The 13,137-nt window shown below is 38.1% G+C and overlaps 1 protein-coding gene across 1 annotated transcript in view; it reads left to right on the top strand.

Annotated features, from left to right (window-relative positions):
- The window catches only part of PPP2R5A (protein phosphatase 2 regulatory subunit B'alpha), a 42,796-nt gene that overhangs the window by 28,186 nt on the left and 1,473 nt on the right, over positions 1-13,137 (top strand). Inside the window, 9 exon segments of the mRNA XM_039567910.1 lie at positions 68-160; positions 2,108-2,238; positions 2,444-2,503; positions 3,710-3,818; positions 6,215-6,268; positions 9,367-9,417; positions 10,116-10,235; positions 10,320-10,447; positions 12,554-12,655. Of these exon segments, the coding sequence (XP_039423844.1) occupies positions 68-160; positions 2,108-2,238; positions 2,444-2,503; positions 3,710-3,818; positions 6,215-6,268; positions 9,367-9,417; positions 10,116-10,235; positions 10,320-10,447; positions 12,554-12,655 (848 nt within the window).

The following is a 13,137-nucleotide window of genomic DNA, read 5'->3' as shown; positions in this document are numbered from 1 at the left end:
GTTTTGGGCTGAGATCTGTGTTATGGTATACTTACTAACTTCAGAATTTTCATTTCCATGTCTGCAGTTGGTGTATGAGTTTTTCCTGAGGTTTTTGGAGAGCCCAGATTTTCAGCCCAGCATTGCAAAGCGATACATTGACCAGAGATTTGTGCAGCAGGTAAGAGGGGAGTTTTAAAGTTGAAAGTGGGATTTAAAGATCACCTCTCGAGTTTAATTTATCAGATGGACTCCTAAAGCTTTCATGTTGACACAGGGTAAATTTCAGTTGTTCCAGCAGTGGTTTCTGCCAAACACTAAATAAACAGCACATCCTACCACCGGGGCTATATGTAATTAGTAACTTCAGAAACACTTTGTTTTCATTTGCGTTGCAATGCAAGACATTTGGAATTTGTGAGGACAAGTTGTGTTTTTCATGATTTGTAACTTAATTCCAGTCAAATCAACAATGTGCTAATTATATTTTTGTAGTCCTTTTGTGTTTGGTTTCTTCACAGTTGTATCATGGGAAAACTTACCGCAAGCTTTTTTCTTGTAAAAAGTTAATTTACTTATTGTACATGAAATGTGTTTCAACACCTTCTTACTTGTGTGTAGATAGTGTAATTCTCTTTGCTATTGTGTATTAACCATGGAAGGAAAATCAAGTAAGAAATTACTTAGGAAAGTCATGCTTTACCATGCAAAGCAACTACGATCAAGAAAACAAAGTGAGATTTCATATTAAATATAACTTCTTAGGGAAATACGGTGTAGAATTCCATAACAGTTTTTTGTTCAAGGTGAATTCAGTGGGGATTTTTTTCAACATGTTGAAATATTTGTTTGCCAGATTTTGTTTGTCAAAATACTTGTTTGCTCAGTATCTGAAGAGTGCTGGCGGGCCATCACAATACAGCAATGAAAAATAAAACCACAAGATGGGTGCTTTGCCTCCCTACCTTCAGTGACTGCATTTAATTTCCACTTATTTGATTCTACTGTTCTTGTTTATAAGTGTTTCCTTCTTCTCAGTTTTATTCCACTTACACACAAAATTTAAGCCTGAAGCTGCTGGTGAACTATTGGCTGTGGGTATCCAGTTTACAAATTGACCTGTGGTCCTTAAGAGCAGCATTGCAGAGTTTGTTCCTGACATTTCACTTGATCTTTTTCTAGAGTACAAGATAAAGACAATGCAACCAGCAGCTAGCTATATATGGGAAAAAACATGGAGTAGTGACCCTGAGAAATTCCTGCTAAATATAAAATTGAAATGAGCCCGAACCAAGCTCCTGAACAGCTGTTTCCAGTCCCTTGTGCTGCTTGGTACAGACATACCTAAGCTCAGACCTGAGCAGGAGACTCTGGGGACTGCTTGAGCTGTTACTCACTTGCTCAAGGCAGCTAACATTTCTGAATATGCTGTTGCTTGGACATGCAGGGTTAAAAAAATAACAAAAATTGTGGTCTATAATGGGACTGGAATATTTTTTATGTCTTTGAGTGAGCATGGTCTTTTCTGTATCCTTGGAAAACTTTCTACAAGAAAAAAGTGTGTGGAAATTTTGTTAGCTTATTGCAGCATTTAGTCTGTATTAATAGGGAATTGGTTAATAATTACATATCTTGCGCTTATTCTTTGACCCCCTCCTTAATTGTAAAATTTCTTGTATAGGAATGCTTTTCTCAGCCATCAAGATAAAAGTACCTTTTTGAGATAAGCAGTAAAGGATTTTAATTAAGAAGTCGTAAATATAAGATATGGATGTGATTCATTCTGATTTCTTAAAGAACAAGTGTAAACCTCTTACCTACAGTTTGATAATCTCATTTTTGCAATTTCATTTTTATTTTGATAGTATAATAGTTACTGGAATGACTTTGGTGTCTGTTGTACACAGGAAAGGAATGAAGTTGATGAGTTTATTTAAAAAAATCATCTTTATTAAAAATGTAATTTTGAAAATCTACTATTGACAGCTAAACAAAATGTACAGTTAAACTGATTCTATTTTTTTCCTAATGTAAACTTGTTAATTAAAGATAAAATTCAAATCAGGTAGTAACAAACCAAAAATCTTAAGTCTTTCAAAAGTAATGAATTTCAATTTAATTTTTAAAGTTGTTGGAGCTCTTTGACAGCGAAGACCCACGAGAACGTGATTTCCTAAAGACAGTTCTTCATAGAATTTATGGAAAATTCCTTGGTTTAAGAGCATTCATCAGGAAACAGATAAACAACATTTTCCTCAGGTATGCTCTGTGTATGTGTGACTAACTTCAGGAATATTTTATCTTGCCTTCATGGTCTGGGTCTGCAGTGATTTATTCTTGAAATAAAAGACCTGGGTTTGGTTTGTGATCTAGCTTTCAAACATTTGAAGCTTAGTAAAGGTTATTTCTTTGGAATCTCTGATCCTCTGTGTCAATTTTTGATGGTTGTCTTTTTTGGTAACAGGTTTATATATGAAACAGAGCACTTCAATGGTGTTGCTGAACTTCTTGAGATATTAGGAAGGTAAGTTTGATCTCACACAGAAAAAATATAAAATATTATTATGAATGTTTGCTTCAGCTTTTCTGCTTTGGGGATGGAGGGGGGGGAAGAGAATTATTATAGTAATGAGTGATGAAGTGCAGTCATGGATAATCTAATACTGTCTGGGTCACCACATGAGTATCAAATTAGGACACAGAGAATAAATTATTCATTTTTCAGTGCAAGTTTTAAAGATGACTGGCAAAAAATGTTTCTCAAGGGTCCTTGTTTGTCAGACCTATCTACTCTTGCTTATCTTCTACCTGATAGATGACTTGTTCTTTGATTCAGGAAATGAATGTTAACTTTTGCCCTCATGCTGAATGAAATGCTCTAATCTTCAGACTGGTTTTCCTTCAGTTCTATTCAGGAAAGCCTTGTAAGTGCTAAGGGGTTTTAGTTACCATTTTTTTGGATGTTATTTCACTAACTTCAATTTAACTTTGAAGTTTTTCTCTGCTAGTTTGTTTTACTGCCTTTCCAAAACTGCCACAGTAGAAAATTGTATAAGTATTGCTGGTCTAACTGAAAATAAAAATATGGTGAAGCTATTGTGGAACAAATTTTCATGAAAAATCAAGTGAAAGGGATACCATTATTTTCTCAGATTTGCCTGAAATGTAAGGGGCAAAAGAAACTAACCTTTTCCTGAAGGACTTTTGTCTGTTCTAGAGCTCACCAACTCTTAAATAAAAGATGACTGAATCAATGAGACAATTTGTTTTTAAAGGGAAAGGTTGTTCAACAATCTCAAAACAAGTGTTCAAACTGCACTGTTAAAATTGTGTAATCTCTTCTTTTTTCTCTGCAAGTTGCTAGTGACTGTGAAAAGGTGAAATGGATCAGCTTCCTGATACATCTGTCTAAGCTTTAAAATTCTACAGCAAGACTTACTGTAGATGATTTTATTTAATGGAGGTCATGATAAAAATACTTCAGCTCATTTAATGAATATTATTTAGGTTCTACTGTGGTTCTCTGGTATTCCTGCCAAGAGTGTAAACTCTCATGATACCAGCATTTTAAAGGTTGTGCACATGTAGAGCTATTTTATGGCTTCAAAATAATCAGGTTTAAAAACTGAATCAGAAATGAAATTTCACTTGAACTTACAGAAATTCTTGACTTGCTAGGAAAAAAAAATATTTTTTAATAAAAATAAATCCTGCTTATTCATGTTTTCAGTATTATCAATGGTTTTGCACTGCCACTGAAAGCAGAACACAAACAGTTCCTTATGAAAGTTCTGATTCCCATGCATACTGCAAAGGGATTAGCTTTGTTTCATGCACAGGTAAGCTTTTGCCTATTTTTAAGAGTGGTGGGGTTTTTTGTATTTACATTTGAAACTAACGAAATTTAAAGCACTATGTGTTAAAATATCAATATTCCAAAACATTTGCAAATTCAGTTACTTTTTTAAAAAGTCTTCCAGATCTTATATCTAAATGTTGATTTTGAGATAATATTTGGCATATATTACAAGTGAAAGAATGTATGTACCAGTGAGTCAAAGACTTACCAACTGAAGCTGGAAGCTTTTTTGCTTGTAGTCTTGTCACACTTTAAGCTTCATTTAATTCCAGGGCCTTGTGCTCTTATCACTTCCTTTATGTAACTTAAATGCTCTGTGTAAAGGAACCTTGGGCATGGCCAGGTATTTATTTCAGAACTTTTTTCTCGTTCTAAATCCATACCAGTGATGGGGGGATGGGGGGGTGGGGGGGTGGAGAGAGAATGTTGTTGCCATTTATAAACGGTAGAAATGCACAGTAGCTCTCTGGATCAGCCAGAAATTATGTAGATCCATGACACGCTGTCAGAATGCTGCAGTTCTTCAGCTGACTTTGATTCTTATACTTGCCACAGACATTCAGCATTTCATTTGAGGAATAATCTGTATCCTTTCCAGACATATGGCACTTCAAGTATTGAATATAGTTGATGCAAACTTGGAAGTAATTCTGCTGTGACTAATTAAAACTTGCTTTGTAACTTAGCTCACTAATACAGCTCCTTACAGACTAAAGATACAAGAAAATGGGTTTCTAATTAAAGTGAAATCGTTATGGCTGTAGAGCCTACAAACAGGAGCAAGTGAAGAGCTCACTTAATTCCTAATTCTCATATGAAGTTTTAAATTAATCAAATCACTTGTCTTCGTGCTTTATTGCCTTGCTGTTCCATGGAATCAGTCAGTGAAATGAAAGGGCCCAGTCACCTCCCAGAGGTGTTCTCACTGACAGATCAGTACAGCAAGCTGCCCTTTTTTTTCTGGGATACATTTAATTCAGTTCCTGGGTACCTGAAAGGGCTCTATTAATTCAGCTGTACCTGAAAGTAGCATTTGTCCTGCTGAGCAGGCCACTCTGTCCCTTCCTAAAACACCAGTGCCAGGTGCACACACAGCACTGTGTGTTCCTGGTTTCGTTTTATGCTGAAGGTTTAAGCCAGTGTTAAATCTGCATTGCAATCCCAAGTGGCCTGGTTGCTTTGTTGCTGAGTAAAGTATAGCCTACCCTTAAAAGTTAAAGCCTTCAAGATGAAATAAGCTTGAGTCTGTGTCTTTGAACAGTAAAGCATTACTGTACTGTATATATACGTATAATGGGATTTTATGAGATTAATGTGTGACATTTATTATTTTTTTAGTCTATACAAATGCATCAGTAGCCTAAGGGCAAAAAGAAATAAATTAGACCTGTTGCAATTTCAGCATTGTAATTATCTGCTTTGGCATAATAGATTAAAAAAAAAAGAAAGGGAGGGCTTAAATTCAAGCATCCTGAGTATTGAAATGTGATGCATATTACATAATTTTTGTCTTTGCTTTATATTGTGAAATACTGTGACTTTTTAAAATCAGTCTTAATAGAATCTAGGATTGTAACTAGTTCAGTAATAGGATTATTGTATGGTTTCTTCATGGGATGGTTGTTTACTTACTCAACTATGTGCTAAGTAACTAAACTCTAAGTGATTATATAACATAAAATATCCTTGGCCTGAGCAGGCCCTGCACAGAAACCACGAGAGGCTGGGAGAGCAGTGCTGGTGACTTAAGCACATTGTGCTTCCCCACTTCTTCCACCTTTCCACAGGCACTTGTTGGCCACTGCTGCATTGGGACTGGATACTCAGCTGGACAACAGCTGCCTGATCTCTTGTGGCCTTGCAATATGTTAAAATTCTTTCACTTGTAATCTTACCACTGAATGTTGTGTGCTGTAGATGTCTGGTACCTGAGCAATGTGCCATGTGTGCTCAGTCAAACCTGTGTTAACTTGGTTTTTTACTGGAAGTACAGCCCTTTTTTACCCCAATATAGATGTTTGAAAGTGATAGCTTTGTAATGTTAATACAGGAGTTGATGTTAAGAAAAATCTGTCTGCATATGGGATATGAGTTAGGGAAATATCTGCCAAGCTTGAAAATAATTTTCTAGGTTGAAAAGAAATGATTTTTGGTGAGCAGGAAGCTTCTTTTAAGATAGACCAGGCTGTATATCTTGCTGCTTTAATTGCTGTTTTGTTTAGTTTGGACTAAAATGAAATGGCTGTGTAAGGGTGTCTTAGGTTGGGTTCCCCCCATGATCTGAAGTGCTTCCATTACAAGTTGTGATACTTAGTAATGCTGCAATGTCTAAACAGTGTCTGCTTAAACTAAATAACCATATGACTTGCATTCTAGCTCGCCTATTGTGTTGTACAGTTCCTGGAAAAAGATACAACTTTAACAGAGCCTGTAAGTGTTTTTCAGTTGGATGTCTTTCTATTTTTAATTTCAATTAAATATTTCAGTGTAACCTGTTGAATTGTACAGCAGTGCTGTGCTATCCTGATTAAAGATCTATAGGTGGGATTTTTGGGGTGGGGGGGAGGGGCGGTAGAAGATGAAATCTAGGATAGTTAAGAAAATTCTGGGTTTGAAAGGGCACTTGTGTCTTAAACTGTGGCCAAGATAGAGCACAGATTTAACTAAAAGTTTGAACTGCTGGTATCATGCAAACTACCCCAAATGAGAAAGCATGTAATGGCTATATTCTCTCTTCATAAAAATTAAAATTTCAATGTTTTTGGTACTGATTGCTTATGCTTAGCCACTGCATGAAGTTGAAATATTTTAGGGAATAAACAATCCCAAAATAAAAGTTGAAAAGAATAACAACACTTCATTTAGACAGAAAGACCTCTGAAATTCCAAATGTGGTGTTTCTGTCCTGCCTCTTCAGTTCCTGGGGTGGCTCTTGGCAGTCAGAACTGAGGTGCTTCAGGCATCTGTGGCTTTTGCCAAACTGAGTCTCCTGTGATATATATTGACAGCTCAACTAAAAAGGGTTTATGCACAGGCCTTGGCAGGGCCCATGAAGAAGAAACAGAGGCTCAGGGCAGTGCAGCAGCTCATGAGAACACAGAGTGATGTCAGGCCAGCTATAAAAGAAACTGGTTTTAGCTGGACAATCAGGAATCTCTCCATTAGGGGTATGTTGATATTTATATACTTTACCCCTTTTCTGACAGAAAAATGAAGAGCTTATGCAAGACCTAAATTTTTCTTCTATAAAGAAAAAAAGATAAACAGCTTTGGGAAAACAGCATTGATCTTCTCTGAGTGGTCTTTCAGTGGAAGCTTGTTTCCAGCACAGCCACTTCAGCACTGATGTTCCTCATCAGCTGACCAGTTGTTCTGTAGGTGGTGGAGGGTGTCTGTGGATTTGCCTTGTGTGCTTGAAGCATCTTCTTTCCCCCCCGTGCTGCAGTGTTCCCAGTCACACTGGTCAATAAGCTGGTTTTGTGGGATAGGGCGAGGAGAAAGGAATTGTGTAACCCATATTCCTTAAGCCAAGTGAGGAAACAACGCAGGCATTTTGACAGTTAAAGTTGACATGTGAGCAGAAAATGTGTAGTGTTACATAAAAACCTGCAAGGTTGAATGAAGTGACAGCGTGACAAAGTCAGAACTTCCTGACAGAAATTTATCGAAGTGTGGTGCAGGATCCAAGCCTAAACTGCTGTGAGGACTTTAGAGCAGTGCCACAGTGCAATTCTGAGGCTGGGCTGGACTGTAGTCTGTACAATTGTGGTTGCTTCTTAATCAGTTAAAGGTGAATTCAGGCTGGAGAAGACACAAGAACTCACTGCAGAGTCACTGCCTGTGTTTGGTTTGGTTGTTACTCTGGATATATAGTAAAAGTTGCTTTGTAAAGGAATCAAAGTTAATAAGAAGTGAAGCTTTAAGAAACTTTCTGAAATGCTTGAAAAGTAAATGTTAAAATTTGGGGCAACTGCTGAGATAGCATTGGAAATTTTTCTTGGCTTTAGGTCAAGTAATATTTTAAGAACTCCATCAGAAGGCTGTCTCACACATACCTTCCTGTTATTTTTCTGGCAGGAATTGTCACTCAGGGTCAGTTTGGAGGACATTCAATCTGAGCTCTTGTAGCTATGGTAGTCTGCCTCAGGTCAGGCCTGATGTTTGCAGAGCTGACAAGAAGAGTTTGTTACCTAACCCTGCTGAGTGCAGTGGCCTTTACATGGAAGAAATCAGGCTAAATGAGCAGTCCTTGTACATGAGTTAAGTTTTCCAGCAGGTGCCTATGTTGTAAGCCACTTTATGGGAATCCTGTAGCTCAGGGAAGAATATTAATAATGTGTAGTAAGAGCAGCAATCCATGAACATAAATGTGCAGCTATCAGCTTTTTAATATAAAAGCACAGTCAAGCTGGAAACTGATACTCCAGCAAGGAGGAGCAATGAATAGGTATCCTGTTGAGGTGTGCACTGTTATACTCAGAACATGTCACTTCTTCATTGAGAATATGGGTCTCTCTAGCAAAGTATATGCAAAAGTTCTTGCAGTAACATGTTCTGGAAAGTGCACTTCAGTCACATTAACTTCTTCTCTGGAAAGCCACTTTTGATAGTACACGTAGTTGTTAATAAAGCAGCCAGCTGGAAAGCTGAAGGAAAAAAATCAATATGGCAAAAAGCAAATATGGAAGGATTCAAATAACTGAGTAATTTTGCCTTTGGGTATGATCCATTAGGTGCTGTTGTATCATAAAAAAATAGAGGTCCTTTCCTCGGAATGAAAGTTTATAAGGCTCTGAGAATGTTTCTGCTTCTGGAACATAGTTACAGCTTTTTTTTCCCTTTTTTTAAAGACAGCATTCATTTTGCAATTTAGATGCCATGTGAGATGTTTATTTCTAGGAAAAATGCCTCCAGCCTTTCTTTGCTGTATTCCCTTCATTCCTCTTGGGGGCTGTACTTTCCAATTAATTTTCCCAAAGGGTTATTTTTTCCAGTCTTGTGTAAGGTAGTTTCAAATGTAGATACTAGAATACATTTCCTCTGTAAGTTCACATCTTTCTTACTTTAGTTTCCAGTCTAACATGTCAAATTGTAGCAGGGAAAAGGAAGAGTTGGAGGCCATGGCTCCTCTGTAGAGCCCTGTCAGCAGATACTCTTTCCTCTTGGGCTTCAAACCTTTGATGCCAAGGCAGGTGCTCCCCAAAGTATGGATGAGTGGAAGACAAAAAATATTCTGGGAGATTTAGCTGCAGGGGGGTTACCTTCACTTTGTGGTGCTTTGATGCAATCAGCATCCTGTCAATTAATGTAAGTACTGGGATGGGAGCAGAGTGTGTGTGGATGATCACAGGCACACAAAGCCATAAGGGTCTAAGTTATTCTGGTAACCTAAACAAGACATTTAAATGAGTGTTTATTCAGTTTTCATTGAACCACTGGATAAGGAAAAGCAAACCAGTACTTCTTTCATCTTCTCAAGTATAAAAAGAAACTTGTTCTGCTTTAACTTGTTTGTATTTTTCATACAGGTAATCAGAGGACTGCTCAAATTTTGGCCAAAAACGTGCAGTCAGAAAGAGGTTGGTTTTGTGTCTCGTTTCTAGTGTCTGCTGTGATGTAAAATGTTGTGGGGCAGGTTCCCAAACCTACTGTGCTCTACAAGAGATCTTGCAGAAAACTTGCAGTTCTTGAAGCTTCTTGAGGCACTCACCTTTGTCATGTGACTCAGTTTCTTCTCTGTAGTTAAAATGAGTTTAAAAACCAGGAGTTTGATTTATCCCACCAGATTCCATCCCCAACAGCTCTTTAAAAGTGGGTCCCTTTTTGGGACCTTTTTGTCTCTGTTTCTGCAAGTGGTGATAAATTTTTCTGTGCCAGCTACACAGAGTTCTGCTGGTTGCAATTTTATATGGGAATTAACTACTTATCACTTCAAAAGCTACTTTGGTGATCTCTGATAATCTCTGCAACCATTCTTTAAATAAGATGCGCTAATTTTTTTTTTAAACTGTAAAAACCTTATTTTCTGCAGAAGCAGTTTGGTGAAGCATTCAGTATTTACACAAAAGAAGTCCAAGAGGAGAGCTGTAACTTGGTAGCTGAGAGTGATGATTGACTTCTTTTAGACTGCAACACTCCTGTGAATGTCTAAATGTCTTGTAACGACACACAGAGTTCTTTGCAGATCATGACTAATGTATAAGCTGTATTTTGTTTGCTTCTGTTTACAATGGTGATATAAAACATTTTCATCCTTTTTTTCTTTCTCAACAAACAGGTCATGTTTTTAGGTGAAATTGAAGAAATCTTAGATGTTATAGAACCAACACAATTCAAAAAAATAGAAGAGCCTTTATTTAAGCAAATATCCAAGAGTGTGTCAAGTTCACATTTTCAGGTAAATAAGCATAAAAAAACCCCCAGACAAACCTTGTGGTAACTTATTTTATGGTTGTTATGAACCCCTAACTTTGTGTTTCAGGTTGCAGAAAGAGCTTTGTACTTCTGGAATAACGAATATATTCTTAGCCTGATTGAGGAGAACATTGATAAAATTCTACCAATTATGTTTGGCAGTTTGTACAAGATCTCCAAAGAACACTGGAATCCGTATGTAGCATTTCACTTCATCTGTAAATAAATTGTCCACTGTTTCAGGCTTGGATTGGGAGCTTGTAAATGTGGCTTCATTTTTACTTAAACCAGGTTAAATCCATGGCATTCTGGGTGTTAAATGGAGTGTCACTTTCAGCTATATTGTGCTTTCACTGTTCTGCATTTTTATGATGGAGACCTGGAATTTATTGAAAAAGTGTGAGGAAACTGAATGATGGTCTTCATATCGTAATCACATCTGATCCTATGTGTTACTTCAAAATGCAAATTAATGTTACTTAGACCAAAACCATTTCCAAGGGTTGCTTCTATTTATGCTTTGCTGTCCTTTAATACTTCAGATGAATACAGTTGTCTGTGTCTTCATAAGTATTTATTGCTGCCCAGTGAGACAAGAAGGGGAAAAGATCCTATCAGAGAAGAGCAATGCTTATAAAGGATGGTAGGGCTGAGAAATGAGTGACTGCTTCATTTTATATTTAGTGCCACAAGTTAAATATTGGTATTCCTGTGTTTGAAAGAAGCAGTAATGGTACTGAAATACTGAAAAGCAAAGCTTCCTGGTGCCAGCACCTTGAATTAAGTTGGAAGTCAGTGTGCAGAATGTAAAGCTTTTACAGGCAAAAGCGAGGGTGAGCAGGAGCCTCCCACAGCCCTGGAGTAAAACAGGTGTCCTGATTTAAGCCCATGGAGGCTTTGCAATTATTCTGGGTTTATGTAGATGGTCTGTCTAGTTGCAAATGTAGCAACTAAGATTGAATATAAACTTTGGGGAATAGTCCTTGGAGCATCAATATATTTGGGACCTCAACAAATCTGGAGGATGTCCCTCTTTCTCTGTCTGCAGCCAGAAGTTGCCCTTTATGAAGGAAGTAAAAGACACAGGATAATTGCCTACTTGAGGACAAGGAAGTTTGGGGAAAAAAGTCTAATCCTTTGATGCTAATCTGTTTTGGAGGACAGCAAAACATGCTTTTATCCATCTGGCTGGCTGATATGGACTCAATTACTTGCTTAAAATCGAACTTTTCCTCTCAGAAAACCAAAGCCTTAAATAGGCTTTTGACCTCAAACCACATGAAAGCCAGGATACAAAAAACCACCAAGTTAAAAAAATAAGTGTGTAACAGGCAAAGGACACTGTGTATTTTGAATGAGCACAAGGCTCGGATGAGCACCTGGGAGGTTTCCTAGTGCCACGATGCACAGAGAGCACTGAAAAGGCAAACCTCCTTCTTTGGTTACTTCCTTAGGGGTTTTTTTGACTCCTTTTTCAAGGTCACAGGGCTGCAGCTTTGCACTCAGTGGGGAACTGTCAGGGAGGGAGAAGACAGGGAAGACAGTTTACCTGCTTTTTTGATTAATGATAAGATCAATGACAGGCATTTTAATGTTTAATTCTATTTGGTTTTTTATTTCTTTGTATAAATATCGGTGGGTTTAAAGGAGATAACACAATGTTCAACATTGTTTATTGAAATATGAATGTTTCACAAAAAGAAGGGCAGTGCAGGAATACAGGCAGCCATGTAACACACAGCCAGTGTTGCTCAAGCTGTTGAGTTTCTTAAAGAAACTGAGGTACTCAAATCCATTATCTGATGTTCATGATTCTAGTTCTCTAGCAAGACTCTTGCTGCCCAGAAACACTGCTGGGAGAGCTTTGCATGGCTGTGCTAAACCACACTAAGCCTGTGGTTTGTCTGCTGTTTCTTGAAGCTAGGAGCCAGAAGTTTTATTTTTCTAGACTCTCATATTTCATTGCTCAAATATTACAAAGTTGTTGTTAAAACTTGGTTTATTAAAGGTTCACATAATTGAATGGCTTTAAAGTACAGCCACAGAATGAATAATTATATCCTGTGCAATTACAGAAGTCAGGAATTCAAGGTTAAATAGCCATTTCAAAAAATGTTTAACTATACTATAATTTCCTCTGTAAATTAATAAAATGGAAAGGATTTTGTTTCAGAAACTCCCTGACGTTAGAGTAGTATCTTGAATAAGAAGCTCAGAATCCAAAAAAGAAGTCAAGTGCTTGTTTTCTGAAGTTAATTTTGTCACTGAGTAAATCTAATGGCTGTGCTCCTTCTGTTTCAGAACCATTGTGGCACTGGTGTACAATGTGCTGAAAACCCTGATGGAAATGAATGGCAAGCTTTTCGATGAACTCACAAGCTCATACAAAGCAGAAAGGCAAAGGTACTGAGCCTTTTTCCAAGTTCCCACTGCTGAGTCTGTGTCCAGGCTGTCACTTTGGATGTTGCTTTGCTGTTGTGGCTGCAGGGCTCTGCAGTGGAGCTGTTTGGTGCTGGCTGTCCCGTGCCTGAGGCAGTGCCTGGCAGTGCCGTGGGGGAGCTGAGCCCAGGGAGGGGACAGGAAGGCCCCAGCTCCCCATCCTGCCTGGGCAGGGAGGGTGCTCTCTCCTGTGTGGTGAAATCGGGCTCAGCTGCTGCTGGCTGTGCTGCCTCAGGTGTCTGGAGAGAATGGAGATGGAGAACTCTTCCTAGCTCAGCAAAAACATCTCTTACTGTACTAACCTACTAAGCAGCACTGTTGGAGTCAGGGAGGCAGGGCACTGGTGACCCTTGGCCAGCTGAGACCACTGCCAAGCTTGGTGTTCTTCGCCTCCCAAAGATGCTCAATCCCTTAATTTGTGTGCATGTGATAAAAAAACCTCCTTA

Source organism: Corvus cornix, chromosome 3, assembly GCF_000738735.6.
Source record: "Corvus cornix cornix isolate S_Up_H32 chromosome 3, ASM73873v5, whole genome shotgun sequence".
NCBI classification, from domain to species: Eukaryota; Metazoa; Chordata; class Aves; order Passeriformes; family Corvidae; genus Corvus; species Corvus cornix.
Note: the sequence above shows the minus strand (reverse complement) of the source record. Positions and strands in the feature narration are given on the sequence as shown.